Below are 26,102 nucleotides of genomic sequence, written 5' to 3'. Positions count from 1 at the left end.
ATCACATAGGACTCCACAGAACTCATAAGTCCCTATAAGACCCCATAGGACCCCATAGACTCCATAGGACCCCACAGACCCCATAAGACCCTATAAGACCCCATAGGAACCAATAGGACCCCACAAGACCCCATAGGAATCAATAGGACCCCATAGAACCCCATAGAAACCAATAGGACCCCATAAGACCCCATAGAACCCCATAGGAACCAATACGACCCCATAGAATCCCATAGGAACCAATAAGACCCTATAAGACCCCATGATACCCCATAGAACCCATAAGTCCCTATAAGACCTCATAAGACCCCATAGAACCCCACAGAGACCCCATAGGACCCCATAGAACCTCATAAGTCCCCATAGAACCCCATAGGACCCTAAAAGACCCCATAGGAATGAATAGGATCCCATAAACCCCATAGAAACCATAAGTCCCTACAAGACCCCATAGGACCCCATAGGAAACAATAGGACCCCATAAGACCCCATAGGAATCAATAGGACCCCATAGAACCCAATAAGATCCCGTAGAACCCCATAAGACCCCATAAGTCCCTATAATACCCAAAGGACCCCATAGGATCCATAGGACCCCACAGACCCCATAAGACCCTATAAGACCCCATAGGAACAAATAGGACCCCATAAGACCCCATAGGAATCAATAGGACCCCATTAGAAGCCATAAGACCCCATAAGAACCAGTAAGACCTCATAAGACCCCATAGAAACCAATAGGACTCCATAGGAATCAAAAAGACCCTATAAGACTCCATTGACCCCATAAGACCCCATAAGATCCCATAGGACCCCAAAGGAATCAATAGGACCCCATAAGACACCAGAGACCCCATAGGAACCAATAGGACCCCATAGAACCCAATAGAACTCCATAAGACCCCATAGGACTCCATAAACCCCATAGAAATCAATAGGATAATTAGAAACCATAAGACCCCATAAGAACCAATAGGACCTCATAAGACCCCATAAGACCCCATAGAAACCCATAGGATCCCATAAGACCCCATAGGAATCAATAGGACCCCATAGAACCCCATAAGAGACCCCATAAGAGACCCCATAGGACCCCATAAGACCCCATAGGAACCAATAGGAATCCGTAGAACCCCATAGAACCCTATAAGACCCAATAGGAACCAATAAGACCCCATAAGACCCCATAGGACCCCATAGGATTCAAGAGGACCCCATAGGACCCCATAGAACCCCATAGGAACCAATAGGACCCCATAAGACCCCAACAGAACCCTATGGGATCCCATTAAACCCAATAGGATGCCATAAGACCCCATAGGACTCCATAGACCCCATAGGACCCCATAGGAATCAATAGGACCCCAAAAGACCCCATAAACCCCATAGGACCCCATAGAACCCATAAGTCCCTATAAGACCCCATAGAACCCCATAAGATCCCATAGAACCTCATAAGTCCCCATACAACCCCATAGGACCCAATAAGACCCCATAGGAATGAATAGGACCCTATAAGACCCCATAGAACCCTATTAGACCCCATAGGACCCCATATAAACCCCATAGGACCCCATAGGACCCCATAAGACCCCATAGGACCCCATTAGACCCCATAAGCCCCATATGACCCCATAGGACCCCATAGACCCCATAGAGACCCCATAGGACCCCATAAGACCCCATAGGAACCAATAGGATCCTATAAGACCCCATAAGACCCCATAGACCCCATAAACCCCATAAGACCCCATAGAACCCCATAAGGGGAAGGAAGGAGCCCCAAATTCCCCCTATTAACCAATCAAACGAAGCTTTTCCTGGTCTTTCAACCAATCAGAGCTCTCCTCCAGCCCTCATTTGCATACGGCTGAGGCAATAGTTACACAGCACTAACGGCTTCATCCTATAGGAGGATATAGGGTGAGACTATGGGGTCTATGGGGTCTTATAGGGTTTTATGGGGTGTATGGGGTCTTATGGGGTCTTATGGGGTCTCTATGGGGTCTCTATGGGGTCTATGGGGTCTTATTGGGTCTTATGGGGTCCTATGGGGTCCTATGGGGTCTTATGGGGTCCTATGGGGTCTTATAGGGTCCTATGGGGTCCTATGGGGTCTATGGGGTCTTATGGGGTCTTATGGAGTTCTATGGGGTCCTATTGCTTCCTATTGATTCCTATGGGGTTTATGGGGTCCTATGGGGTCTTATGGGGTCCTATGGGGCTTATGGGGTCCTATAGGGTCCTATGGGGTATCTTCTTCCTTTCCTATGGGAAGGGGAAGGGGAGGGGGAAGAGGAAAAGGAATAAGCCCATTTCCTTTCCAGCCACAACGCTACCCTGGAGGTGAAATCCAATGGGCGATGTACTGGCTGGATCCCAAGCGTTATCCGGATCAAGAAGCTCGCATCTTCGCTCAAAGCCTCCACGAGCATCAAGCCATAATGAGCCTGGCTTTAATCAGGATCAAACCCGGAGCGCTCCGGGTCCCCCACTGGCATTTTAATGCCAACGTCCATGGCTACGTGGTGCAGGTAGGCCGCAGCCTTTGGTTTTGCTTCCACTTCCTCTTTCTCTCTTCCACCTTTAAGAATATCCTTCCTTTTCCTCTATGGCTTCATTTAACCCTTATTCCCCTACCTTGTAATCCATTTACCTCGCGGGTTTACCCTAAAACCCTATAGGATTTCCCCTATATTCTATAGGGCATGGCATGGACCTTCCATGGCATTACCCTTCCAGGACCTTAATAGACCCCATAAGACCCCATAGACCCCATAAGACCCCATTAGACCCCATTCTTCCCCTTCCAGGACCTTAATACCCCCATATAATCCCATATTCCCCTTCCAGGACCCTTCCTTTAACCTTCCAGGACCTTTCTATCCCCCTTAGGTTCCCCTCCGGCACCATTTAATGGCGGAGTTTTCCACTGGGCTCCGTATCGACCTGCCAGGACCTGGATGGAACCAATGAATCTCATTTACATCCAGTCGCTCCTTCAGGTAACGCCTTTAAGCTGCCAGGACCTTGGAGGGGTCGGTTGCCAAATAGTGAGCCAATGGAATGCATAGGTGCCAAATAAGGAGTCATTGGTTTTCATAGGGGCCCATTGTTGCCAAATAGTGAGCCAATAAAAGACATAGGAAACCAGCGTTGCCAAATAGTGATCCATTAGGTTACACTGGAAAGCGTAGTTGCCAAATAGTGAGCCCTTGGATTACATAGAGCCCCATAGCTGCCAAATAGTGATCCATAGAGTCCCATAGGACCCCATAGCTGCCAAATAGTCATCCATATTCCCCCGTAGAGCCCCATAGAACCCCATAGAGCCCCATAGAACCCCATAGAGCCCCATAACCCCCCATAGGACCCCATAGAGTCCCATAGCCACCGCATAGGACCCTATAGACCCCCATAGAGCCCCATAGAGCCCCATAGGGATCCATTAGACCCCATAGCCCCCCCATAGGACCCCCATAGAGCCCCATAGCTGACAAATAGTGACCCATAGAGCCCCATAGGACCCCATAGACTCCCATAGCCACCCCATAGGACCCTATAGAGCCCCATAGGACCCCATAACCCTCCACTGGACCCCATAGAGCCCCATAGCTGCCAAATACAGACCCATTAGACCCCATAGAGGCCAATGGGCCCCATAGAGCCCCATAGACCCCATAACCCCCCATAGAACCCCATAGAGCCCCATAGCTGTCAAATAGCGATCCATTAGCCCCCATAGCTGCCAAATAGTGATCCATTGGACCCCATAGGACCCCTACGACCCTCATAGACCCCCCATAGGACCCCCATAGAGCCCCATAGAGCCCCATAGACCCCCATAGGACCCCATAGACCCCCATATAAACCTATATAACCCTATATGATCCTATATATAACTCATTGCAGCACCCCGATCCTCTCACCATAGCCACCCTAAGGATCTTCCCTAATGAACTTGGCCAACCCCATTATCATCTTAACGCTAACGAGCTGGCTTACATCCTCCAAGGCTGTGGCAAGGTAAGGCCCTATATTATATATAGGGGATATAGGGGGGTGGGATGCAAATGAGGCTTAATGAGCTCATGAATATGCGAATGCAGGCCGGCCTGGTGTTGGAGAATGGGGAGAGCCTGAGCTTCGAGGTGGAAGTGGGGGACGTCCTATTCTTCCCTATGGGGAGCCAGCATTACTTGAAGAGCGGGTGCCCCGACGGGATCCTATTGGTGCTGGGTTATAGCACTGGGAATATGGTGGGTCTATGGGGTATATATGGGGTTCTATGGGGGTCTATGGGGTCTATAGGGGTCTATGGGGCTCTATGGGTGGCTATGGGGTCTATATGGGGTCCTATTGGATCCAATTGGGTCCTATGGGGTTCTATGGGGTCCTATTGGGTTCTATGGGGCTCTATGGAGCCTTATGGGGTCTATGGGGGTCTATGGGGCTCTATGGGGTCCTATGGGGGTCTATGGGGCTCTATGGGGGGTCTATAGGGGTCTATGGGTCACTATTTGGCAGCTATGGGGTCTATGGGGGTCTATGGGGGTATATGGGGGTCTATGGGGCTCTATGGGTCTCTATGGGGCTCTATGGGGTCTATATGGGGCTCTATGGGGTCCTATGGGGGTCTGTGGGGGTTTATGGGGTGTCTATGGGGCTCTATGGCGTTCTATGGTGGTCTGTGGGGCTCTATGGGGTTCTATGGAGCTCTATGGAGCCTTATGGGGTCTATGGGGCTCTATGGGGTCCTATGGGGGTCTATGGGGGGCTATAGGGCTCTATGGGGTGCTATGGGGTCTCTATGGGGTTTATGGGGTCTCTATGGGGCTCTATGGGTTAACAATTTGGCATCCCTGGCCCTCCATTCATTCGAATGGATCCCTATTTGGCAACTATGGGCCTCCGTTCATTCCTATGGGGCTCCATTCATTCATATGGCTCACTATTTGGCAGCTATCTGGCCCACCATTCACCTTAATAGCTCCCTATTTGGCACCTATGGGCCTCCATTCATTCCTATGGCTCCCTGTTTGGCAGCTCAGAGCCTCCATTCATTTTAATCGCTCACTATTTGGCACCTATAGGAACTCCAAACCCAGCGCCTCAATCGCTACTTCCGGTCTCTCCCGGCCGCCATCTTGGCTCGCCTCTTCAGTACGGATCTAGAAAAGACCCGGATGTTGCTCCGGGATTAATTAAAGCTCATTAATTAACGCTTGTAACTCATTAAACAGATGGCAACGCATTGATTGTATTGAGACGGTCCTCCAGGGCCATAGAGTTGGACGGGCTAGAAGAGACTTCCGGGTTTAGAGAGGCATAAAGGGACTTCCGGGTTCCGAACGCTTCCGAACGCATCCGAAGGTTTCCGAAGCCCGAAGAAACCCGGAAGTCGAGCGGAGCGGCTCCGAACTTGACCCGAGCGGCTCCGAGCGCTTCCGAGTGCACCCGAGTGGTTCTGAAGTCGATCCGAGCGCTTCCGAAAGGTTCCGAACGGTTCCGAAGCGTGAAGGAACAAGGAAGTCGTTCGTAGCGATCCCGAATGGCTCCGAACTGGACCCGAGTGTTTCCGAGCGTCTCCAAAGTCGACCGGAGCGCTTCCGAACGGTTCCGAATGGTTCCGAAAGGGTCCGAAGCTCGAAGAGACACGGAAATTGCTCGTAGCGATCCCGAATGGCTCCGAAGTGGACCCGAAGGGCTCCGAGCGTTTCCGAGCTCCTCCGAAGTGAACCCGAGAGCTTCCGAAAGGATCCGAATGGTTCCGAAGCCTGAAGAAACCCGGAAGTCGCTCGTAGCGACCCCAAACGGCTCCGAACGGCTCCGAACTGGACCCGAAAGTTTCTGAATGTTTCCGAAGTTGACCCGAGCGCTTCCGAACGGAACCGAAGCGCGAAAAACCCGGAAATCGCTCGTAGCGATCCCGAAATGGACCCGAGCGTTTCCGAAAGGTTCCGAACAGCTCCGAACCCGACCGGAAGCCACCTGTAGCAACCCGGAAGTCAACCGGAAGTCGCTGGGAGCGGTTCCGAACCCGACCCCAGCGGTTCCGAAGAATTCCGAAGGTGAAATCGAAGGAACCCGGAAGTAAACCGGAACTCGCTCCGAAAAGACCCGAGCGTTTCCGAATGGAGACGAAGTGGATCTCGGAGCAACCCGGAAGTTAACCGGAAGTCGCTTCAGAACGACCCGAGCGCTTCCGAATACTTCCGAAGAGAGCCGAACCGGAACGGAAGTGGCCAGACCAACCCGGAAGTAAACCGAAGGCCCTTCAGCAGGCTCCTCCGGCAGCCGAACCGGCTCCGAACACCAGCCGAACTTCGGCTTTTTTCGGCTTTTTTCGGCTCTTTTCGGTTCCGGTACCGGGGATGGAGAAACAAGGGCGGGTGGATTGTCCGGCGTTACCGCCCGGGTGGAAGAAGGAAGAAGTGATACGGAAATCGGGGCTGAGCGCCGGGAAAAGCGACGTCTATTACTTCAGGTAACGGGGACCGGCCCACCGTTCCCTGGTGGCAAAGTCTCATCTTTTGTTGGCTCTGTGCTCCTCCCCTGGCTTTCTGCAAGGCTGCCATTTGCTGGAAGGCTGCTTCCATCAGCTTCTGACAGAAAGGAGACAAGAAATGCATGAAGAGCATCTCTTTGGAGGAGGATCTGAGCACAGCCAACCACAAGCTTCTGGTCAAGAGCAGTTTCTTCAGTTTACCGTTCCACTGCTACAGTGTTGTGCCACTTCTGCAGTGTCCTTTCCTCTCTCCTGCATCACACACCCTGCCCTTCCCTTCACGCGGCCCTATTTAGAGGCAGGTACCCACACCACAGCTCACAAGAGCTTCCTACCCACAGAGGCTTTCTCTTGCTTGGCCTCCACGCCTCACCTTGGCCTCAAGACTACTAAGCTGCAAGGCCTCTTGGCCAGGCTCTGGGCCTCCCTCCAGGCTGTTTTACCTTAAGGCCTCTAAGCCTCCTGGGCAACCTCTAAGCCTTTAGGCCTCCCCCTATGCCCCTAGGACAGCTTACAGGCATCTGTGCCTCCAGGTGTGTTCTCCATTACAGCTCTAAACCTTCCTTTGTGCCATGAATGCTCATGGACTCGTGGTCTCTTTTTTGGCCTCCCTCTGTGCATCAGGCCCTCAAAACCTCAGTGCTTCCAGTCCAGCCCTTTAGTACCTCGGCTCCAGGCCTACCCTTAAGCTTCAAGGACTTTAGGCTCTACAGGGCTGTTAAGGCCTCTAAGCCCCCTTTTTTTGGCTGTGTCCGATAGAACCACCACTGCCCTTGATGCTCTGTCCCATAACCCCCACAGCTTAGCCCCATAAGCTATGCACCATAAGCTTCTGTTTGCCTACAAGCTATGGCCTCTAAGGTTCCCCATGGGGCTCTACACAACACGGCCAGGGACAGAAATGGGGCTGTTTCTGCCCTTCTTATCACCCGGTCCCTCCCACCGTCTGTCAGGGACAGGAACCCACAGGACCCATAGAGAACCAAAAGAACATCATAGAGAGTCATAGAGCCACATAAGAACAACAGGGAGCAATAGAGACCCACGGGGAGCCAAAGGGAACAAATACAGACTCATATGGGAGCTATACTGACACACTCACACATGTACCTGCAGGGACCCATAGAAGTGCATAGGGGAACATACTGTCCTGTAGCAACCAACTGTGCCCCACAGCCAGTTACGATGATGTTCAGTCACCATGGATCAAGGTTCACGGCACTGTGGGATGGCCTGAGTGGCCAACTCACACTCTTGGCCACCCTCCATCTCCCGTGGCTCCCACACCAACCCCACAGCACCACCCACACTAAGCCCTGTCCCACAAATGCAGCTGCTGCCGCTCAACAATTCTTATTGGCTGAAAGCAGGAGAGTTGAGAGATCCAAAGGGGTTGTGAGATCAGAGGTTGGGGCTGGAAGGCAGAGCATCTGCAGCTTTCGTTCCTCACTGAGTCCTTTCTATTGGGAAAGGAGATGGAGGGCAGGGATGTGGGGTAGGAACCCACCTTGATGATGATGTCACGGCTCCGTGCCTGCAGCTTGTTACCCTGGGACTCAGCCATGTCAGCACGTTCCTCTGCCTCATCCAGCATGTGCTGTGCCCTGGGGAACTAGGCCAAGTTGGCCTGCTTGTCCTGTGGCTTAGCCCCGGTCCCCACCCCAGTCTCCCCCCCAAACACCCACCCAACTCATCCCCGCAGCTCCTCCCTCCCCCCAACCAGCCTCGAGTCGGGCAGAAAGTTATCGACATCTCTTCATTGAATGATCAATCCCTAAATAAAACCCTCTGGTAGACATCAGAGTTTAGGGGTTTTTAGGGTTTATTAGGGTTTTTAATGGTTTTTAGGTTTTTTAGGGGGTTTTAGGGTTTATTAGGGTTTTTTAGGGGTTTTTAGGTGTTTTTAGGGGTTGCCGTGGATTTCCAATTGGTATACGCAGGTGTATTCCGCGTTCCCCCAGTTGCTGCGTACATCCATTTTAATCCTTTTGTAGGACTGAAGGGGCTTCTCCTGCCAATGCAAAGAGGAAAGGCTTCGTTATGGGCCGGAGGGGGACCAGTGCCCCATAGTGCCCCATAGTTCCCACTGTTCTCCCCATACATACCAAAGCATCCCATAGATCTCATAGTGCCCCACAGCTCCCACTGTTCGCCCCACAGTCAATGATTTCCTGGAATTCTGATCCATATTCAATAGTTGTTTAGCATGCAGACCCCTCTCTTGTTATCACCCATCTTATCAGTGTGGGAATCAAATGTTGTTTGTGCCTTTAGAACAAGAGAAGAATCTTTTCTTTCAAGGTTTCAGTATATAAGTGAAGTAGTTTTTTGTTATTTCAAGGTCTCAGTATACAAGTGAAGCAGTTTGTAGTTATTTCAAGGCCTTAGTATACAAGTGAAGCAGTAGCAGAGGAGAGGCTTTGTTATGGGCATGGGAAGCGCCATGGCACAAGTGCTTCCAAAGGCTTGCAAAAGGGACCCCACGGGAGTCGGCCATGTTGGAGAGCAGAGGGTGGGCAGGAAAGCTCTTTCTTCCCATGCCGTGCAGGCAGCCCAGCCTCCCCACTTGCACTTGCCATACCTGAACATGGAATGCCTGGGCGATCTCTCCGTCCACATCGTAAACAAATGATCCCAGGAGAGTTTCCATTTCGTCCTCATCCACTCCCTCAAAGACAAGAGAGGATGGCGGTCACACTTAGGCAGGCCGTGCCATAAAGAACACACTGAGGCCAAAGGTGGGAGCCCTTCCAACCCTCCCTGTGCTCTGGTAGGATTGGAGCACAACGGAGGGTGAACCTGAGTCAGGGCACGTGGAGCAATTGCTCCCAGCTGCTCGGCCACAAAGAGCAGCAGAGGCCTTTGGAGACATGGAACCAGCCGAGGGATTCGGTGCCCTCAGGCAGGATGCCGTGCTCTGCAGCAGCCCACCACTGAAATTTGGGAGCTCCCAACTGTATGGGGTCGTATGGGGCTCTGTTGAGTGTCTACCGTGTGGCTCTATGGTGCTCTATGAGCTCTTGTGTGGCTCTATGGGGTCTTACAGGGCTCTATGCGGCAGTTATGGGGCTCTGTTGGGTGTCTGTAGGGCCCTTATGGGGCCCTGTTGGGTGTCTGTCGGGCACCATGAGGCTCTTTGGTTCTCTATGAGCTTCTTGTGCAGCTCTATGGGGTTTTACGGAGCATTATGGGGCTCTATGGGGTGTCTGTGGGGCTCTATAGGGCTCTTCGGGGTGTCTGTGGGGGTGTGTGTGGGGGTCTATGGGGTCTTATGTTGCGGTTATTGTGTTCTGTTGGTTATCTCTGGGGCTCTATAGGGGTTCAATGGGCTCTTATGGGGCTCTATGGCAAAGCTTTTTCCTCGGGGGCCTCCAGAAGCAGCAGCAGGCAGAGACTTACCAAGATGGCAAAGTCTCTGGGGGCACTGCTGACATCCCCAGAGGGAGACACCGCCTTGGAGACATGCCACATGGTGAAAGCCGTGGGCCAGATGTTCTCCAGCAGCTAGATGACGGCGTGGCCCTGCGAACCTTGGAAAGCCCAGCAGTTGCCAACAGAAATATCAGGCTGAAATGAGAGAGATGCATCCATCAGCGGTGAGGCAAAGAGTTGCCAGAGCTGGATGCTGGGCAAGGAGCACAGAATTTGTCTTCTGTGTGGGCTGCCGTGCTCCCCGTAATGGAACGCTACTCAAGGGACGGGAGGGGAATATGCAAAGGTTTGGACAACAGCTCTGGAGTCAACCGCCTTTCTCTGCTTGCCCAGAGCCGGTGGGGCAGCCCTCCCCAGCATCTGTCAGCCCAGCACCCTCCCAACACTGGTGTCAGTGATGTGGGGAAGAGTGTGGGCTGAGCAGAGCAGCTGGGCCAAAGGAAATGGATGTGCAGCCAGAATGGGGTGAGGATGTGGGGGAGGGAGAATGGGAGGGAAGGGTTGGGGGTAGGAAAGACTGGGAGAAGGATGGGGGGTAGGATGGAGGGAGGAATGGGGAGGATGGGTGTGGGAATACAAGAAAAGCTGTTCAGAGCAGCAGCTGTGGAGCAAGATAAACAGCATGGGAACCAAGGACACCTCTGCAAGGAGAAGAAGAGTCTCACAGCTCTGATTGGTTATGTGCCTGCATGGACAGTTGAAAAGTGTTTTGTAGAATGCTTTGTTGACATGTAAGATGTTTGGGAAAGTTGTAAGGGCGGATGGGAAAGTTAGAAAATAACAACTTGTGAAGGTATATAAGGGATGTGAGAACTTGTAATAAACGATTTGGATCGTTCACATCTGAGTCCGTGCCGAGTCGCTGCATGAGGGCTCTTTTCCTAGGCAGGCGGGCAAAGGCAACTGAAATGCAAGTTTGCTGTCCCTCTTTGTTCTCGCGTCAGTAGGCCCTGGATATCTTCCCAGCACCTCTCTTAATCAGCCTGGAAATGTTTGCTAGCAGGAAGTAACCCCATCACATTGCCTGAGACTAATGATGCCTTTTTCCCCACTCACTGCAGGCAGCCTCTGTGATCATTTTAGACAAAAGTGCACGCTAATAGAACTAAATTTGATAGTTTATTCTGTTTTCCAAGCAGGTGTTCCACTTGGGCTCTGTATCACGTACTGGCCGCGCAGATATGGTGTACAACTGGAAGAAATCCTTCAGACCCTGAATGCAGGAGAGAATCTGTGATGGGTGAGAGAGGAAATGTGCACCTTGAAGCAGGGGACGCCCTGCTGGCACTACCTGTTGCATCCAACACCAACATGGCTTGCTGTTTCTCAAGGGTCAGTAAGTAATAATGCCCCTAGTGATACTCTAGTACATTTTTCCTCTAAAATTGGTTCTATTTGACATGCTATTCCATTAAATTGCGCGATCATTAATCAATTATTAGCTCGGATAACTCAGTCAGTAGAGCATGGTTATGAGCATCTTAAAAGCATTTATTGCACAAATTTTAGTGGTCATTAAAAAATCAATGTATCAGAGTATATGAAAATTGAAGACTTTTCCAAATCAGTTACAGATTAACACAATGGGACCCTCACAGATTTATTTTCAGGTTGCAGAAACTTAGGCTGCAGTACAAACATATTTGTTTTTTTAGTGGGTTTAACAGTAATGTTGTTATGTTGTATTTGACTTGTCTCTTTTTTCACTTTCAGAGTATTGTCAATCAAGGCCTTGATTGAGTTATCATAGTTATGTTATTAATATAAGTAGTGTTGTTATTCTATAGGCAGTATCTTGAAATTGTTGTAATACAAGAAGAATTTATGGAGCAGCAGCCATGGATCAAGATAAGGAGTTCACAGAGCAGCAGCTACGGAGCAGGATAAAACTACATGAGAACTAATTGAACAAATGAACTGAATTGCTTGTTAAATATGGTTAGTCGGTCGGTAAACTGAGCCTTTTCAGCCTAAAAGAAAACGAGGGAAATGTAGAGAGTGTTTTTTACAGCTAGTTAGCTGAGAAGGGTCGTAAACACGGTGCAGTTAATCAAGCAGCCACAACACCTGCAAGGACAGTGAGAACAACAGGATGCCCTGGGATGGTGAGAAACTAGCCATGGTTCTGGGAACTCAGCAAGGGAGTAGCTTTCAGGATGATAACAAGAAGCTGCAAAGATACTTGGGGATGGTATGTAATTGGGAACCAATGATGAGCTCCACTTTTGCAATATGTATGAGCTAATTATCCGTATTATAAATGTACACGCAGCCAAGGAATAAACGAGATTAGCTGATCATATGTCAATGACAGGTGTGATCGTTTGCTTTTCTCCCGCCGTTCTGCAACAGGTGCTGTTCTTTAGAAAGCTCTGCCTGATTATGCACATCTCTCTGCATAGAGTTGGGCTTCTTTTGACAGAGGGCCCTATTTCAATCTTGAAAAAAAACACAGAACATGATAACTGGAAAACTCACGTTGTAAAGCTAGATAACACCAATTTTTAACAAAGCTTGCAGCTGCACTTCCCCACAGAGAGCATGGCAAAGCTTTGATGACAGGGCTTAACAGACTTAGGAAAACTCACTGCAAGAGACTGAATGTGTCTCACTTTGTCCATTCTTCATAGGTGCCCTGCCCGCAGCAGGAGCAGAGCAAGAGGAAGACTGAATCTCCCCAGTACTCTGAGGTACTTTCTCTGAAGGATGTGCAGGGACCCCTGTTGGCTTGCTTACTTCTTGGCTTGCTTACTTCTAGGCTTGTCACCTCTGGACCCACCTCCCTCTGCTGCTGCCTCTGCCTTATGCTTCTGAACAATGAGACCTTGAAATACTTAAGCTCTAGGCCAGCTGTTCAAGGTACATAATGCTGCTAGCAGGCCTGGGTGCTTTTCACAAGCTGGAGAGGCAAAGCACTGTGTTAGAAACAGCCTTCTAGTGGATACACAGAAACACTTTGCTCCCCCTGCAGGTTTCTGCACTGAAGCTGACATGAACCTAACAGTGGATGAGCAATGGGTATTTCTGAATTCTCCCCATCCCTGATTCTAGGAGGAGCCCAAGCTCCTGCCTTCAATGCCCAACTGTGAATTGGCCCTTTTGCTAAGCTTGTGCCACATGAAAGACTGCAGCCATATTGGGGATGTTTAATGTAAACAGGCACCAAATTACACGACAACACAAGCCATATACTCACATCAAAGCTCTGGACTCTGAGGTTTCTCCATGTCCGTCCTAAGTTTCCACGTAGTTCCCAGAGAGTGGTGCTCAGGTCTTTGCTGTAACAACCCAGAGTGGAGAGCTGATTCCTTCTCTGGGACATTTCTGTAGCTCAGGATGCTTCAGCGTGCACTCAGCTATGACAGTGACTGGGAAGGAATGGGGCTGCTGCATTCCGTGTCTGCTCCTATGAGCAGCTTAAGGTTACAGTGGGGGCATGAGCTCAGGTTGCTGTAGCACACTGAGCATCGTTTCAGCAGGGTAGATTCAGTGATATGAAAGTTGGTTGCCTTGTTTTACTAACCTGTAATTAGGAGGGCTGCCAATCAAGAAGTTGCTTTTTCCATGCTGGGAGAATTGTGTGCATGTTCCTTTCAAAAAGCTATTTTTTGAATTCTAATAGAAGGGAATGCAATGAAGTAACGTGAGTTTTTGAAAGTAGAAGTTGTCAGTTTCCCTCCATAAAGACTGCTCTTTCAGAAGTTGTGCTCTTGTGAATGTCCACAGCAAGGCCTGTCTCTCTTTCAGGCTCAAGGCTGGAAGTGACAGACTGGAAACCACAGCTCAGCAACAAAGCAAAACGAATGAAGCCCCTCAGGACAACCTTCAAGCCTTTGCTTCAGTAAGCTAGTTAAAAACCTCTGTGGGTTTTGCAAGCTCCTGAGACTAGTTAAGTAATTCTGTGAGGAAAATGCATGATGACATTTTCCTGGAGGGCCTAGGAGAGCTGAATTCCCAAGCTGTGCCGACCATAGGCTACTCTGAAAATCCTGCCATTCGTTATTTCCCCACGTTTGTGGTTTTGAGACTTGCCACGATGCTATGGCAAGCCGTAGTTAACACTAGAGAAAGTAAGGGTTTACACTAACATGCTGGTGTAAGTATTTTCAGGTTTAGATCTGCTTTAGTTGTGGTATCGAAGACCTCAGGCTGCACGTTAGACATTCCTCCTGCATTAGAGGTATTTGCCAAGTTTGTAGAACTGCACAGCACTGACTTGAAGTGTCTCACTGTCCTTAACGTGGTTAGAGTTGTTATAAAATAGTATTTTCATCTGAGGCCTATGAGAAGCAAATGATTCATGGATTTGGTCTGGGGAGGTAGGGAGGTGACTGCAGGCCCTGTGCTGTACTGACACTGGCAAGAGTGGCAATAAGGTGTGAACTTCAGGAAGAAACACTGCATATACAAAATAACAAAACTTAATTTTTAGTCTTTATTATTAAAGCATGTAAAAAAGAGACCAAAAAACCCACAAAACTAGTGGGATATGTGATCTTGTTTCTGTGAAACAACCACATGAGGCTGCTTTAATGGCAGTGATTGCCATTCTCAGTGAGAACTCCAGGTTTTGATCACAGTTTTGATGAAATTTTACTCTTCCTGTGCTTCAGCCTTGAAAAACAGTCACTCACAAATGTATTTACTGCCAGAAGCGGTGACACAAGTAAGAAGGAGGATATTTCTCTCTGGTAAAATGAGACTTGTAGAGGTCTGGTAGAGAGACATGATCAAACTTTTAGTTGCAACTCCATATATTCCATTTGAAAATCTGCAAGTCATGTATTTATGTCAACTGAAAATGGAGTCATAAAGAAAGCAAATAAATGATATATTTTTTTTTTCAATCTTGAAACCTATTCTTAATTTTCATTGTTAAAATGGGAAGCATAGCTGCATCTTTTTCATTTAGAGTAAGCCAAAAGGAATTCTTTCAGCATTATCAATAGAAACTAGCTGTTAATCCAGCTGAGGATTAACAGACCATGTGCATGAGATACAGTGTGAGAGCTTCAGACTGGACCAGGAACAAGCAAAACTGTATTTAAGCATACACATTGGCTGCATAGGGAAGCAAGAGTGTAACATCAAAAGCACCACCTCAGCTCCAGCTCTCCAACCTAGACAGAGCTGGAGCTGCTATAGTCTCTACCTGCAACTGCCCAGTTCTCTTCAAAGCCCTGGAGCAAGCAATGCAGAAACATGCTATCTGCCCAGCCAGATTTCCCAGCTTGTAAACACATCAGCTGCAAATCAGGCGTAGTAAATCACCTGTGGATACTGATAGGACAAGGGGAATGGTTTGAAACTAAGGCAGGGGAGGTTTAGGTTAGATATTAGGAGGAAGTTTTTCACACAGAGGGTGGTAACTCACTGAAACAGGTTGCCCAAGGGGGTTGAGGATGCCCCATCCCTGGTGACATTCAAGGCCAGGCTGGATGTGGCTATATCCAGGGGGGTTGAAACTAGATGGTCATTGTGGGCCTTTTCAATCCAGGCCATTCCATTCTATGATTAAAAGATTCTATGACCAGACAACACGCAGCACACAAGCCTTTACTGCCATTGTTACTCTTCAATAAGCAAAATACACACAGTGATTTAATAGGGGAAAAATAAAGACTGCAGAAAGAGAGCTTCAGACTGCCATTTTGTACCTCAGAGCTGCAAGGATTGTGAGCTAAATTATCCAGCCGTATTGTTATGTCAAAGGAAAGGTGAGTCTTTAGCAGACTAACCCAAATGCCAATGCTTACGCAACACTTAAGCCACACTTAAGCCTTTACTTGAAAATCTTACTGTGCTACGTGGATCTAGTACTGGGTAAGAGAAGAGGAATCACCTCATGCAGACAGCAATAGGAATAGCAATTGCTCAATGGTTCTTAGAGAAAGCTCCAGATTATCAAAGAGAACACACTGAGAATATGAGGAGCCGTGACAGGAAATACCAATTTCTGAAGAAAAATAAAAATTAAATGGAACTATTTGTTTTTAACAGGAATGAATTAAAAATATTATTCAAAATCACCCATATTAAAGATTTAATAAACAGTATGAACAAAGGTGGAGGGGGGGAGGGGAAGATGGGAAAACTGAAGACAGAAAGCTGACAACTGGTTTAGTAACAGGTTAAAAACGCGTGCTTTGAGATCCCTATTAAATAATACCCACAAGTAGGGCAAGAAATAACCCTGCAGACGGTTATCCCCGTGACTATTCCAAAGGCAACGGCCCCAGGACACACCGTTGCCAACCGCTTTCTGAGGCAGCCGAGCCTACAGACGCGCACACTCCTGCTCTCCGCGGGTGTGTATCCTCTTGATATCGCTTACTATCGCTTCATATCGCTTAGTATCGCTTAATATCGCACGTATAACGCATACGTGGGGCTCCCGGCTCCGGCTGGGAGCCTGAGGCTGCCCTGCAGCCTGTGGGTTGGGCCGCGGCTTCCCTGAGCGTGCGCCGTGTTTCCGCGTCCTGCTCGGGGCTCGGCCCGGCAGAGTTTTAAGACGACATGAAGAAGATACTCAGCTTCGTAAAGAAGAAAAAACGGGATCCGCCGCCCGGCAGCGCCGCCTCGGCGTGCTCCGCCGGTGCGTACGAGATCCGTCGGAAGGAGCTGACCAAGCTGCACCGGGGGGCCGCCGCCGGAGACCTGGCCCTGGTGCAGCAAGGACTGAAGAAGCACGACATCGACGAGCGCGACAAGGCGCAGCGGTAAGGGCGGCGGGCCGGGCCGGGATCCCCGCTGCATGACCTGGGCACAGAGGGCTGCTGTTAACGGGGGCCGCGCGTGGCTGGGACGGCCGGTAGAGGCCGCTCCGATGTGCCCTCCCGGCCTGGATCCCTCGTAGGGCTGCTCGGCATTCCTCCGAGCTGAGAGCTCTGTTGGGGGCTGGTGAGAAAGGGCAGCGATAAGGCTGCTGGCTTCATGAAGGCTTTCTTGCTTGCGAAGCTGATGGTGGTTCCTTTAGGTTGTCATATTCCCCAGTGCTTGGTAACGGCTGCTTTTGGGTGAGGAGGGGCTCCTGCACAAAGTTGTGTTTGTTACAGTTAAATTACTCATTCGAGCTCTTTGCGGTACACTGTGCTAAGTAAATAATAAATACAGTGCTCAGATCAATATTGTCAGGCTTCTATTCGGAGGTGAAGGATCTTGTATACTTATTTGGGAATTTCTCAGTGGGGACAGTCACCCTCGAGTTGTTCCATGTCTGTGACAAGGCATGATGAGTTATTTGACGTTCTGCCTGTTATTTCGTCCTCATCTTCTCTGCCTTGGAGGAAGCTGGTCTTATGGAGGGTACTCATCAGCCTGCCTGTGATGGGAGCTGTTAGGACAAGAGGGAACAGCCTCAGCTTGCACCAGGGGAGGTTCACGTTGGATGCTAGGATAAGCCTCTCCAGAGAGTGGTTGTGCACTGGAATGGGCTGCCCAGGTTGGTGGTAAAGTCACCGTCCCTGGAGGTGTTCAAGAAACATGTAGATGTTGTACTAAGCGACATGGTTTGGTGCACGCTGGTAATGGTATAAGCTTGTTTTTATTTTATTTTGTTTATTTTGGGAGGTAATTGGGATAAAGAAATGCAATTTGCCCTGTTCATGTACCACAGAGTGAAAATATTTATTTAGCTGTCTGTTTCAATTTACACGTTTCACTTTTAGGACACCACTGCATCTTGCTTGTGCAAATGGACGTGAGGATGTCGTTACGTTTCTAGTAGAAAACAAGTGTAAGCTAAATCTTTTTGACAGTGATAACAGATCTCCACTGATGAAGGTAAGTAGAACATACTATGTTGCTGCAAGTAGGAATTATTGATTATGTATTAAATGATGTCTTTCCAGATTCTTTAAGTAAGTCTGTGTAGAAGCATGCATGCTGTAATCAGTGTGGCTTTGGCATGTGCTAGCTAATCTTGGCAGATGCTTTTATATTCCAGGAATGGGAAGTTGTAGTAGTAGTGACACAGTGAAATATGACTGCTGGAAATTTTACCTTTTTTTTTTTTTGTGTGTGTGTGTGTGTTGTTTCCAGGCAGTACAATGCCAGAAAGAAAGATGTGCAGTGATCCTGCTAGAGCATGGTGCTGATCCGAACCTGGCAGATGCTGGTGGCAACACTGCCCTTCACTTGGCTGCTGTAACTCCTAACACATTTCTAGCAGGGATGTTAATTGAGCACAGTGCCCGTATCAATGCTCAGAATAAGGTACATTTCGAGATTCAATAGAGAAGTTCAAAAAGTTGCATTGATATTTTTATTGTAGATTTTTTGTTTGTTTCTTTTGATTTTTAACTTGAATTATTTCTGTTCTTTCAGGACGGATGTACTCCTCTTACTCTTGCTATCTCTGAAAATCACAAAGAAATGGTAGAGCTCCTTCTTAAAAAAGGAGCTGATGTTCACACTCGAGATCCGTGTGAAAGGTGAGGAGATGGTCTAAACTCTGCAGGTCACCTTAGTTGTCTTCAGGTTGGACTGATGGGAGGGATGGGAATGAGCATTGAAGTAGAAAGACACAGAGAAAGAGCTCGTTGAGTGACTGGCGAAAGCAGGTCTCAGCTTGGCAGGTGGCATGCATTATTGCATGTTTTCTGCATTGAGAACTGCAAGAAAACATTGTTTCTGGTAGCCGCTGTGGCAGGAAAATTGCTATTGTGCCAGCAACATTGCTGTTATGCCAGAGAGAGTTTTTCAAATTGATGCCAAGTTTGTATGCAAGTGTTGTTAATATGGAAGCTTTTTTTTCTGTTCATAAAGTGATTTTCTTTGAGATTGAGCAAATGGGAATTAAAATAATTACAATGTCTGACTAAATTGTATGGTTTGTCTTGTATTTTGGATGCTGTAGAACCCCACTTATGACTGCAGCAGCCGGTGGGGAGCTTAAGTTGGTAGAAATACTTCTTCGCTATGGTGCTGAAATTTTCCATAAAGACGTTAATGGATGGACAGCTGAGGACTATGCTATTATTCATGGAAATGCTAGGTAAACTTTTAAATTTATTGCTAGGTTTTTAGTTATCAGTGTTGAGTTTGAACCTTTTTGGTAACAGCACCAAGTTTAACGGTGCTATTTTGAAGATGTGTTCATTGACATCTTCTCACATATACTGTTCATGTGTCTGGTGTTAATTTGAAAGTTGAGAAAAGGGCTTCTGCTCAAAATTCTCTGTAAGATTTCAAGTGTTTGTTTCTAAGCTGATGTCTGCCTGCTATACACTATTAAAATGTGTCTGTAGCCCACAGACGCAGAAGTTCAACTTGAAAAACTGAAATGTTTGTAAATTCTTCTCAAAACAGAACCCTTGTTATTACTGTCTTCAGTTCCACTGACCAGGAACCACCTGTTTTGTTTCAGAGGAGATCTAGCTGTTATTTCTTTTGTTAAATTACTAAGCAGTTTAACTCCTCCTACACATAAGTATTTTACCCATGGGTGTTCATTCATAAGAGTGGTTGTATTTGTAAAAACTGGACTGCAAAGGGTACCGAGCAGAAGTAAATAACTTCATAGATCTGGATGTGCATCTATAAAATAGATGTGTCCATTATATTTGAGTATGTTACGGTTTGCAAAAAGTAGAGTATGTTACACTTACTGAATATGAAAATTGTTTTGGCTATGGTTATGTTTAGGATGGATAGTATAAGGCTCTTATTATCCCATTAAGTGTTTATGTAGCTATGGGATTATTTTTCCCAAATGCATTTCCTTTTTTGCTCTCCATAGTCTTAGTAAAACACTGGCAGAATATGCAGACCATGAGAACGCAGGGGAAGCTTCTGCAGGTGCTAAAGGAGGCATCCCTGTGCCAGTGACTCCTCACCAGGCAAGAGCTGCTGGCTTTACGTTGGGTGCAGCTGCTTCGAGCAGAGGAGGTAGGATACTTAACTGTGGTAGAGCTAATGGGCAGAATCGTGGTGGCCCCTTCCTTAGGTTGGTTTGCATCTTTTAAATTCACCGTGCTCAGTGTGGACTTCAGTGGAAGCATCAGGTGGACTGTAATAAGAAGTGTTATGAATGTGTTTGCTTGCTGCTAGTTTACACTGCATCTCCACAGGCTGTGGGGACAGTTGTGATTTGTGTGCACTACATCCATCTGCTCATACAGTTGTCACTTTCAGCACATCAAGTTGCCCATTTATTTAAATTGTCCCTTTAGCAAGGGGGAGGAGGGAAGAGAAGAAACAAAATAGGTTAAAGTAGCCTTGTTTTATGGGTGTGCAATTTTTCTTAGAGATGCTCATTTAGATTGTTGTTCAGAAAATCCAATTGCAAAAGCTGTAGTTTCATCCCAAATAGTAGTTTTATCTTCTGTAGCAGCGAAGCAGCAGATGAATTGCAAGAAGATGCATCTTTTGTTGATTACCACTGGATTTCTGTCACTTTGTTTTAATTTTAATAGTTTCACCTGCATAAAGCTCCTTTTTTGGGAGACATAATTTCTCACCTTCAATTACAATTGCTTTTGTTTGTGTTGTGGAGACGTAACAAAAATTGTCTTGGAAAAATAACTTCATAAGCAACAACAGTACATTGTTTGTATATACCGTATCTTTTTGGACATGGTTTGATTTATAATCAAATAATGTTTTTTTCAATTACTTTTATTTAAAAAAGAAAAAAAAAAAAAACAACTGAGAAAGACTTTGTGATCCAGAAAAACTGTTACATTTTCTCATTGCCTTGTAAATAAAAGAAATACATTCCTTCAATGAATTTGTAAAATCCAGGCAGCGTTTATAAGCTCAAATTGCCCTAAATGAATCTTAGAAAGTTGCTATTTTAGTATGAATGAGATTGCCTTGCAGTTTACGTTTCAAGCCCCAACGTACGAGGTTTTATTTGTTCCTTATTTTTAAGGGTTTTGTGAGAATCATGTGTCAGATGGGCAGCAGACTGTTCAAACACAAGTCATTACTTTTTTATTATAAAGACTGAGAAATATGATCAAAGAATACATGGCATATTTTTTCTTCCTGGACTTATCCCAGATGGAAGTATAGATTTTAGACCCAAGTGATGTTGCCTTTGACTTAGGAGCAGTTACTTTGAACTAGAGAGTGGTTGAAAAAGTTTCTTCGTAGCTTGGTTTTGAAGTTTTGTTTGCTTGTTTTTCAGTGGGGCTCGATACAGTTGGTTTAATCGTTGAAATACTTTTTTTTTATCCAAATCCACTCAGTTGCTACCTTCCATGCACATAGATAGTTGCTCTGGTACCCCATTGTAAGGACTAACAGGCCTGGGTTAATTTAAAATATGTGATTTGAGGGTTTCTTCTTTCAAGTAGAGGGTACATTTAGACTAGATATCAGGAAGAAATTCTTTACTGTGAGGGGGATGAGACACTGGAACAGGTTGCCCAGAGAGGTTGTAAATGCTCCCTCCCTGCAAGCATTCAAAGCCAAAGGTGCATGGGGCTTTGAGCAACCTGGTCTAGAGGGAGGTGTCCCTGCCTATAGCAGGGAGTTGGATTTAGATGATATTAAAGGTCTGTTCCAACTCAAACCATTCTGTGATTCTCCCTGTGCTCAGTCTCTTAAAGATGACACCAGCATGAGAAGTAGGAGGGAGCAGAGAGAAAGTTCAGTAGCGTAGTAGAAACAATATTGGAATTAATTCTGCAGTCTCTGATTGCATCCACACCCTGAATCATGAGAGTCCTTTTAATATGCCACAGTAACAGTCTTAAAAGTGTCCTTTAGAGAAGCCGGGATGTTGAGAGAGAGACCAGAGAAATACCCACTTTGGAATTCTTTTATTGTCTTTTGCTCTTCTGTTTTATTTTTCTGCTATCTAAAATTTTGACCTTATCCTTTCTGCTACTTTTGTACTTTCTAATTAGAAGAGGAGATTCTGAAGAATGTTGAACAGGTCAGCATTTTTCAACAAGTTTGCTCATGATTATTTGGATGTCAGAACATGAACCCTTTTATTAATCACGTACAGATTGGCTTCCAGAACATATTGAATGACCGATCTCTTAGATTTTAAGTAACAATTTATTTTTGAGGAAAACAGTAGTTGTGCTATTTCTGTTTCTAGTATGTTTGCAGTGACAGTATGTTTGGCCACTGCAGCACATACTAGTGTATTGTTCAGCGTTTCCCTGAGTCATTTGCAATTGGACTTGATAATCTTTTCCAACCTTAGTGTTTCTATGATTAGAGGAATTGTCTCAGCATTGTAAAACTCTTTACAAAAGTAAATTATCACTTCTGTGTGATTTTTATCTCCTGAGGTCAGATAAAACTTTTCCTGTATTCCCTCTTAAGGAAACAGAGAAAAGCCAGAAGGGATGAGAAATCATCTTGAGGTTCTTTTCAACCCAAGCCATCCTATGATTCTTTTAAACTTTCTCTTAAGTGTATGTTTCTGATAGTAGCTGTTTTTCCACAGCACTGCATGTGTATGTGATAAAATCCATGTAAGTAGGACAATCTTCTGCTCCAGAGAAAAGTAACAGATTTATTGTGAAAGAATTTGATGTCAAGGTAGTGTTCCACAGTTTCTCTTTTGACACACAGATGTACACATGCACACAAATGCATGTCATAGTCACAGCGCATTCTCCCAGTGCTGTAGCTTTGTGTGTGTGCTTTTTGTATTTTCCAAACTTGTGAGATTCCGCATTTATTCTGATGTCATTGTTGTCTGTCCTTTCCATGCCTTTCCCTTAATGGATATAGAAATGCAACGGTCCCCTGAGCAGACTCTGAGAACAGGAGAATCGAGTGAAGGTATTCATTCTGCACAGCAGTATTTTAAATACCACACATGTCTTGTGATACACAAATACTTATTCATCATAGGTGCTTATTATCTTGCAGATCTGTATCTTGATGATTTAAGATCTATGAGTTAGAGTGGATTTGGGGCAGCTTTTGTTTCTTTGCATGTTTTGCATGAGTCCCTTATTACTGAATTCAGCATTTGCTTTTATCACTTGTGATAGTGTTGGTTTTGGGGTTGTTTGTTTTGTAATCTGTTCTCCTCTTGCTCAGAAATGGTGATATAGGCTTCAGTTAAAGTGGAAACGGGTCCCTGGAGACTAGATCTCATTTCTGTGTCAGTGCATCATGGCTGTGGTTTTGGTCTAGCTGAAAGCTATCTCATCAAATTCCTGTCTCACCTTCTAAAGGATAGCAGGATCATTGGCAGTGTTTATATGTTGAAAGCAAAAGTGTAGGTAATTTAATGAGCTGTTTTCCTTACTTCTAGTGGTACTCATTGAAGATGTAACTGAAGTCGTTCGTCCAGAGTTTAACTGTTCCACACAGCAGCAATTTTCTGTTCTGCGTGGAAAGTTAGCAGATAGAGTCATAGTACTGAGTTAGTTATTTAGCTTTACATACAGCAGGATTCCATTAGCATTTAAGAATATTCTGTGTTTTCTGTAGTGGAAAACATCAAAAATCAGATTGTTAGCATTTGAACCATTTAAGATGCCCTCAGATGGGAAGTTTCAGCCTCTAGCTTTTTTCTCCATGAGATTTCTTTGAACATTTATACTGTACTGCATCTCAGAAAGCTGTGTTCAGATCAGGGAATATTCTCGCATACTGTGTTTAGGAAAGGCAAAATTTGTACACTCATTTGTAGGTTGTTAGTAGTAACCCTTCTTTTTGTTATAATATTTAACAGTTCAGAAACTTCAGGAATTATGATTTCTATGTGGAGATCAGGTATGTCTGTTTTCCCTTCTGTGCTGGGAATCAGAAAGTCCTTCTATTATGTTTTAGTTGTTAAGAGGTGTTAGCGCTTCAAAAATTGTGTTCCTAGACTGCAGTTTTCATTAGAACGGTGACCTGAAGGATTTACTGCAGGGCGCTCTCATCAGGGTTGCTAATGATCTGAAGTAAGAGCGATTGTTGGATATGCTTCAGCACAGAGCTGGCATTCAGAGGGACTTCAATGAGCCAGGGCAATAGACTGGCAGGCATCTTAAGAAATCCATCGGGGGCAAATACCAAGACCCATTTGGGGTGAAAAAGCCCCTTCCTACAAAACATGATGGGACTGCACGGCAGGGGAGCAGCTCTGCTGAGAAAGGACACAGACCTGTCAGAAGGCAAGCTGAGCATGAGGCAGCAGGGTGCTCTGGCAGCTAAGGGCTGCAGCTTGCACTGTGCTAAGAGTAGCAAAGCCAGGAGACTGAGAGAAGCGATTGTCAGCCCCTGTTTAGCACTCACTTGACTGTGCCTTGGCTGTAATTTTGAGTTCCTTCTACGTGAGAGGTCGATGGATCAATAGCAAGCTAATTCTCTAGGGAGCCATCATATTTGTGAAGGAGTATTTGCCCTGTGAGAGAGGGCTGAGAAAGTGGACTTACTCAGCCTGAAGAAGAGGCAGCTTTGAAGGGCCCTAACTGCAGCGTCCAATGCAGATGAGAAGACAAAGCCAGATGCTTCCCTGTGATACTTGACAGGAAGCGAAGATGGCAAGAGGTATAAATGGAAGCAAGATGGTTTCTAGCTGGAGATGAAAAGTGTTGCCATGATAAGGATGGCAAAATAGAGAAGTTGTGAACCTTCTCTTGGAGGTGTTCAAGACTAGACTGAATAAAACCCTGACCAACTTTTCCTGACCTCAAAGCTGAGCTGGCTTTAAGTAGTTGGTTGAGAGACTTCCAGAGATCCCTTTTGACCTGACCTATCCTATAGTCTTAGGTGTGAGTTACTACCTTCACTGAACTGATAAAAACTTGGGGGTGTAGTATAGCATGCCCTGCTAATGCTCCTTTTGTCTCAAGTATATCATTTTTTGATTCACTGTAGAGAAATGCTGGTGATTCTTCTAGCTAGGGATAACCTATAGCTCCTGAGTATGCTTTTTGATTTTCTTTGTATTTATAAATATACTTTATTTATAATCCATAGCAAGGTACGGCAGCAAAAAATGGTAGATATTGTAGATATGTCTGATTTGTTTTTCAGTATAATTTGAAAAAGCATTTGTTTTGTAAATACTTTCCTTCATGCTGTTCTTATTGAATTGGCCACTTCAGCTTCTGTACTCTTATGAGCTGTTTTCATGTTAAATGTCTGTATTGGTTAATTTTTAGTATGCAAAATCTAATCTCAACATGTCGATTTATATTTGAACAGCAATGCATGACTTTTTCGAAGGATACTCAACAAGGTGAGTCTTATAAAAATACCAAATGCTTATTTGAGGAATTATTTGAGAGGACCAGTACTTACTTTTCGTTGTTTTTGAAGTTCTGAAAAAGAGGGCAGTAATGGCACCTGGAATAATTCTGAGGAAGAAGAACTGGATTTTACAGCCAAGGTATGGTGCCTTTATGGGAAAATAGTTGTGTAAAATAAGTGATTTGAAGGCAATTTCCTATGAGATAGAAGGAAACTCTTTTTCCAGCCAATTCTTTTTTTTTTTTTTTTTTTTTTTTTTTTTTTCCTCCTTAAGAAGAGTCTCTCATCTGCCAGCCTTTCTTCTGCTGTAAGTTTTTCCTAAAAATTGTTGCTTTGGCAGAACATGCAGTAGATTTGTGGTTTGAGGCAAAAGAGTAGATATTAAGATAAACTACCACATTGTATTAGTTGTTCATTGAGTGAGATTTGCCAACCCTAGGAATTGATAAGTTAATAAATAACCTGTTCTGTTCTCTTTCAAACTTCACAATTGTTTCCCCTAATTTACATGATAGGATGATTAATGAAAAAGAACACGATAATGAAAAAGAACATTTATTTATCAAAATCTAGTGAAATTGTTCATCACCTGGTTCTCTTTCCTTCCTCACTAGGTTCCTCAAGTGTTCGATACTTGAGTTGCTCAAATAATTATTTTTTCTTTCTTTTTTCCTTCTGTGGGATGACATTCCGTGCTTGTATATAATCTTGTACACAAGAGGAGAGGAATGTTTGTGTAATTAAAGTTGAAGGATCTAGCAAGTATCTGAGTCCTTTCAAAAGGGGACAGCCTGGTTGTATTTACTGTTCAAGATTTGATGTAAGTAAAGGATTTGCTTTAAAACAAAAAAGCAAACAAAAACAGATCAAATAATTCTTTTAAAATGTGTTTTTATTTGCAGAAGCCACAGAAGCCAAACTTGACATCGTTAATGAATGTTCCCCAAAAGTTCAGAAATACTGGTAAGTTATTTGGAAAGTACTTCATAATACAATGACA

At 45.8% G+C, this 26,102-nt stretch overlaps 3 protein-coding genes and 1 long non-coding RNA gene across 10 annotated transcripts in view; 3 read left to right on the top strand and 1 right to left on the bottom strand.

Moving 5' to 3' along the window:
* Positions 1-2,901: 2,901 nt before the first annotated feature.
* LOC146756636 (uncharacterized) lies at positions 2,902-4,257 on the top strand. Its single transcript, XR_014937296.1, has 3 exons — positions 2,902-3,005; positions 3,913-4,026; positions 4,110-4,257. It is a non-coding gene; the product is annotated as an uncharacterized LOC146756636 (long non-coding RNA).
* A 1,910-nt stretch (positions 4,258-6,167) lies between these two features.
* Positions 6,168-14,787, top strand: LOC146756634 (uncharacterized). 5 transcript variants are annotated; one of them, XM_085524120.1, is made up of 4 exons: positions 6,168-6,487; positions 11,080-11,272; positions 12,571-12,630; positions 13,688-14,787. In XM_085524120.1, exons 1-4 carry the CDS (start codon positions 6,375-6,377, stop codon positions 13,703-13,705), a joined length of 384 nt encoding a protein of 127 aa, XP_085380246.1. In that variant the 5' UTR covers positions 6,168-6,374; the 3' UTR covers positions 13,706-14,787. The 5 variants fall into 5 exon arrangements, with proteins under 5 accessions (XP_085380246.1, XP_085380245.1, XP_085380249.1 ...); XM_085524119.1 differs by having other exon boundaries at positions 11,077-11,272; XM_085524123.1 differs by lacking the exons at positions 12,571-12,630; positions 13,688-14,787 and adding an exon at positions 11,728-12,248.
* Positions 8,313-13,252, bottom strand: LOC146756635 (SUN domain-containing protein 2-like). 3 transcript variants are annotated; one of them, XM_085524150.1, is made up of 4 exons: positions 13,137-13,252; positions 9,908-10,075; positions 9,090-9,176; positions 8,313-8,519 (listed from the first exon to the last, which is right to left on the bottom strand). In XM_085524150.1, exons 2-4 carry the CDS (start codon positions 9,977-9,979, stop codon positions 8,412-8,414), a joined length of 267 nt encoding a protein of 88 aa, XP_085380276.1. In that variant the 5' UTR covers positions 9,980-10,075; positions 13,137-13,252; the 3' UTR covers positions 8,313-8,411. The 3 variants fall into 3 exon arrangements, 2 of the variants coding, with proteins under 2 accessions (XP_085380276.1, XP_085380274.1); XM_085524148.1 differs by lacking the exon at positions 13,137-13,252 and having other exon boundaries at positions 9,908-10,099; XR_014937260.1 differs by lacking the exons at positions 9,090-9,176; positions 9,908-10,075; positions 13,137-13,252 and adding an exon at positions 8,614-9,081.
* Positions 14,788-16,038: 1,251 nt separating the features above from the next.
* The window catches only part of LOC146756633 (ankyrin repeat domain-containing protein 26-like), a 41,593-nt gene continuing 31,529 nt past the window's right edge, over positions 16,039-26,102 (top strand). Inside the window, exons 1-10 of the mRNA XM_085524244.1 lie at positions 16,039-16,659; positions 17,608-17,722; positions 17,981-18,154; positions 18,266-18,372; positions 18,798-18,935; positions 19,680-19,828; positions 22,640-22,690; positions 25,058-25,091; positions 25,172-25,241; positions 26,005-26,065. Coding sequence (XP_085380370.1) covers positions 16,457-16,659; positions 17,608-17,722; positions 17,981-18,154; positions 18,266-18,372; positions 18,798-18,935; positions 19,680-19,828; positions 22,640-22,690; positions 25,058-25,091; positions 25,172-25,241; positions 26,005-26,065 — 1,102 coding nt within the window. The 5' untranslated portion in view covers positions 16,039-16,456. The remainder of the gene's footprint in view (positions 16,660-17,607; positions 17,723-17,980; positions 18,155-18,265; positions 18,373-18,797; positions 18,936-19,679; positions 19,829-22,639; positions 22,691-25,057; positions 25,092-25,171; positions 25,242-26,004; positions 26,066-26,102) is intronic.

This window comes from Coturnix japonica, chromosome 26, assembly GCF_054131305.1.
Source record: "Coturnix japonica strain WE chromosome 26, WE-NBRP24, whole genome shotgun sequence".
NCBI classification, from domain to species: domain Eukaryota; kingdom Metazoa; phylum Chordata; class Aves; order Galliformes; family Phasianidae; genus Coturnix; species Coturnix japonica.
This window is presented reverse-complemented; position numbering and strand designations above follow the sequence as displayed.

Bases quoted from the DNA above. Each gene is read 5' to 3' on its own strand.
- LOC146756635 (XM_085524150.1), bottom strand. From the start codon at position 9,979: ATGTGGCATGTCTCCAAGGCGGTGTCTCCCTCTGGGGATGTCAGCAGT. The intron at 9,177-9,907 runs GTAAGTCTCTGC...CTTGTCTTTGAG, and splicing joins CCAGAGACTTTGCCATCTTG to GGAGTGGATGAGGACGAAAT. The intron at 8,520-9,089 runs GTATGGCAAGTG...TTGCATTGGCAG, and splicing joins CCCAGGCATTCCATGTTCAG to GAGAAGCCCCTTCAGTCCTA.
- LOC146756634 (XM_085524119.1), top strand. From the start codon at position 6,375: ATGGAGAAACAAGGGCGGGTGGATTGTCCGGCGTTACCGCCCGGGTGG. The intron at 6,488-11,076 runs GTAACGGGGACC...CTGTTTTCCAAG, and splicing joins AGCGACGTCTATTACTTCAG to CAGGTGTTCCACTTGGGCTC. The intron at 11,273-12,570 runs GTCAGTAAGTAA...CATTCTTCATAG, and splicing joins TGGCTTGCTGTTTCTCAAGG to GTGCCCTGCCCGCAGCAGGA.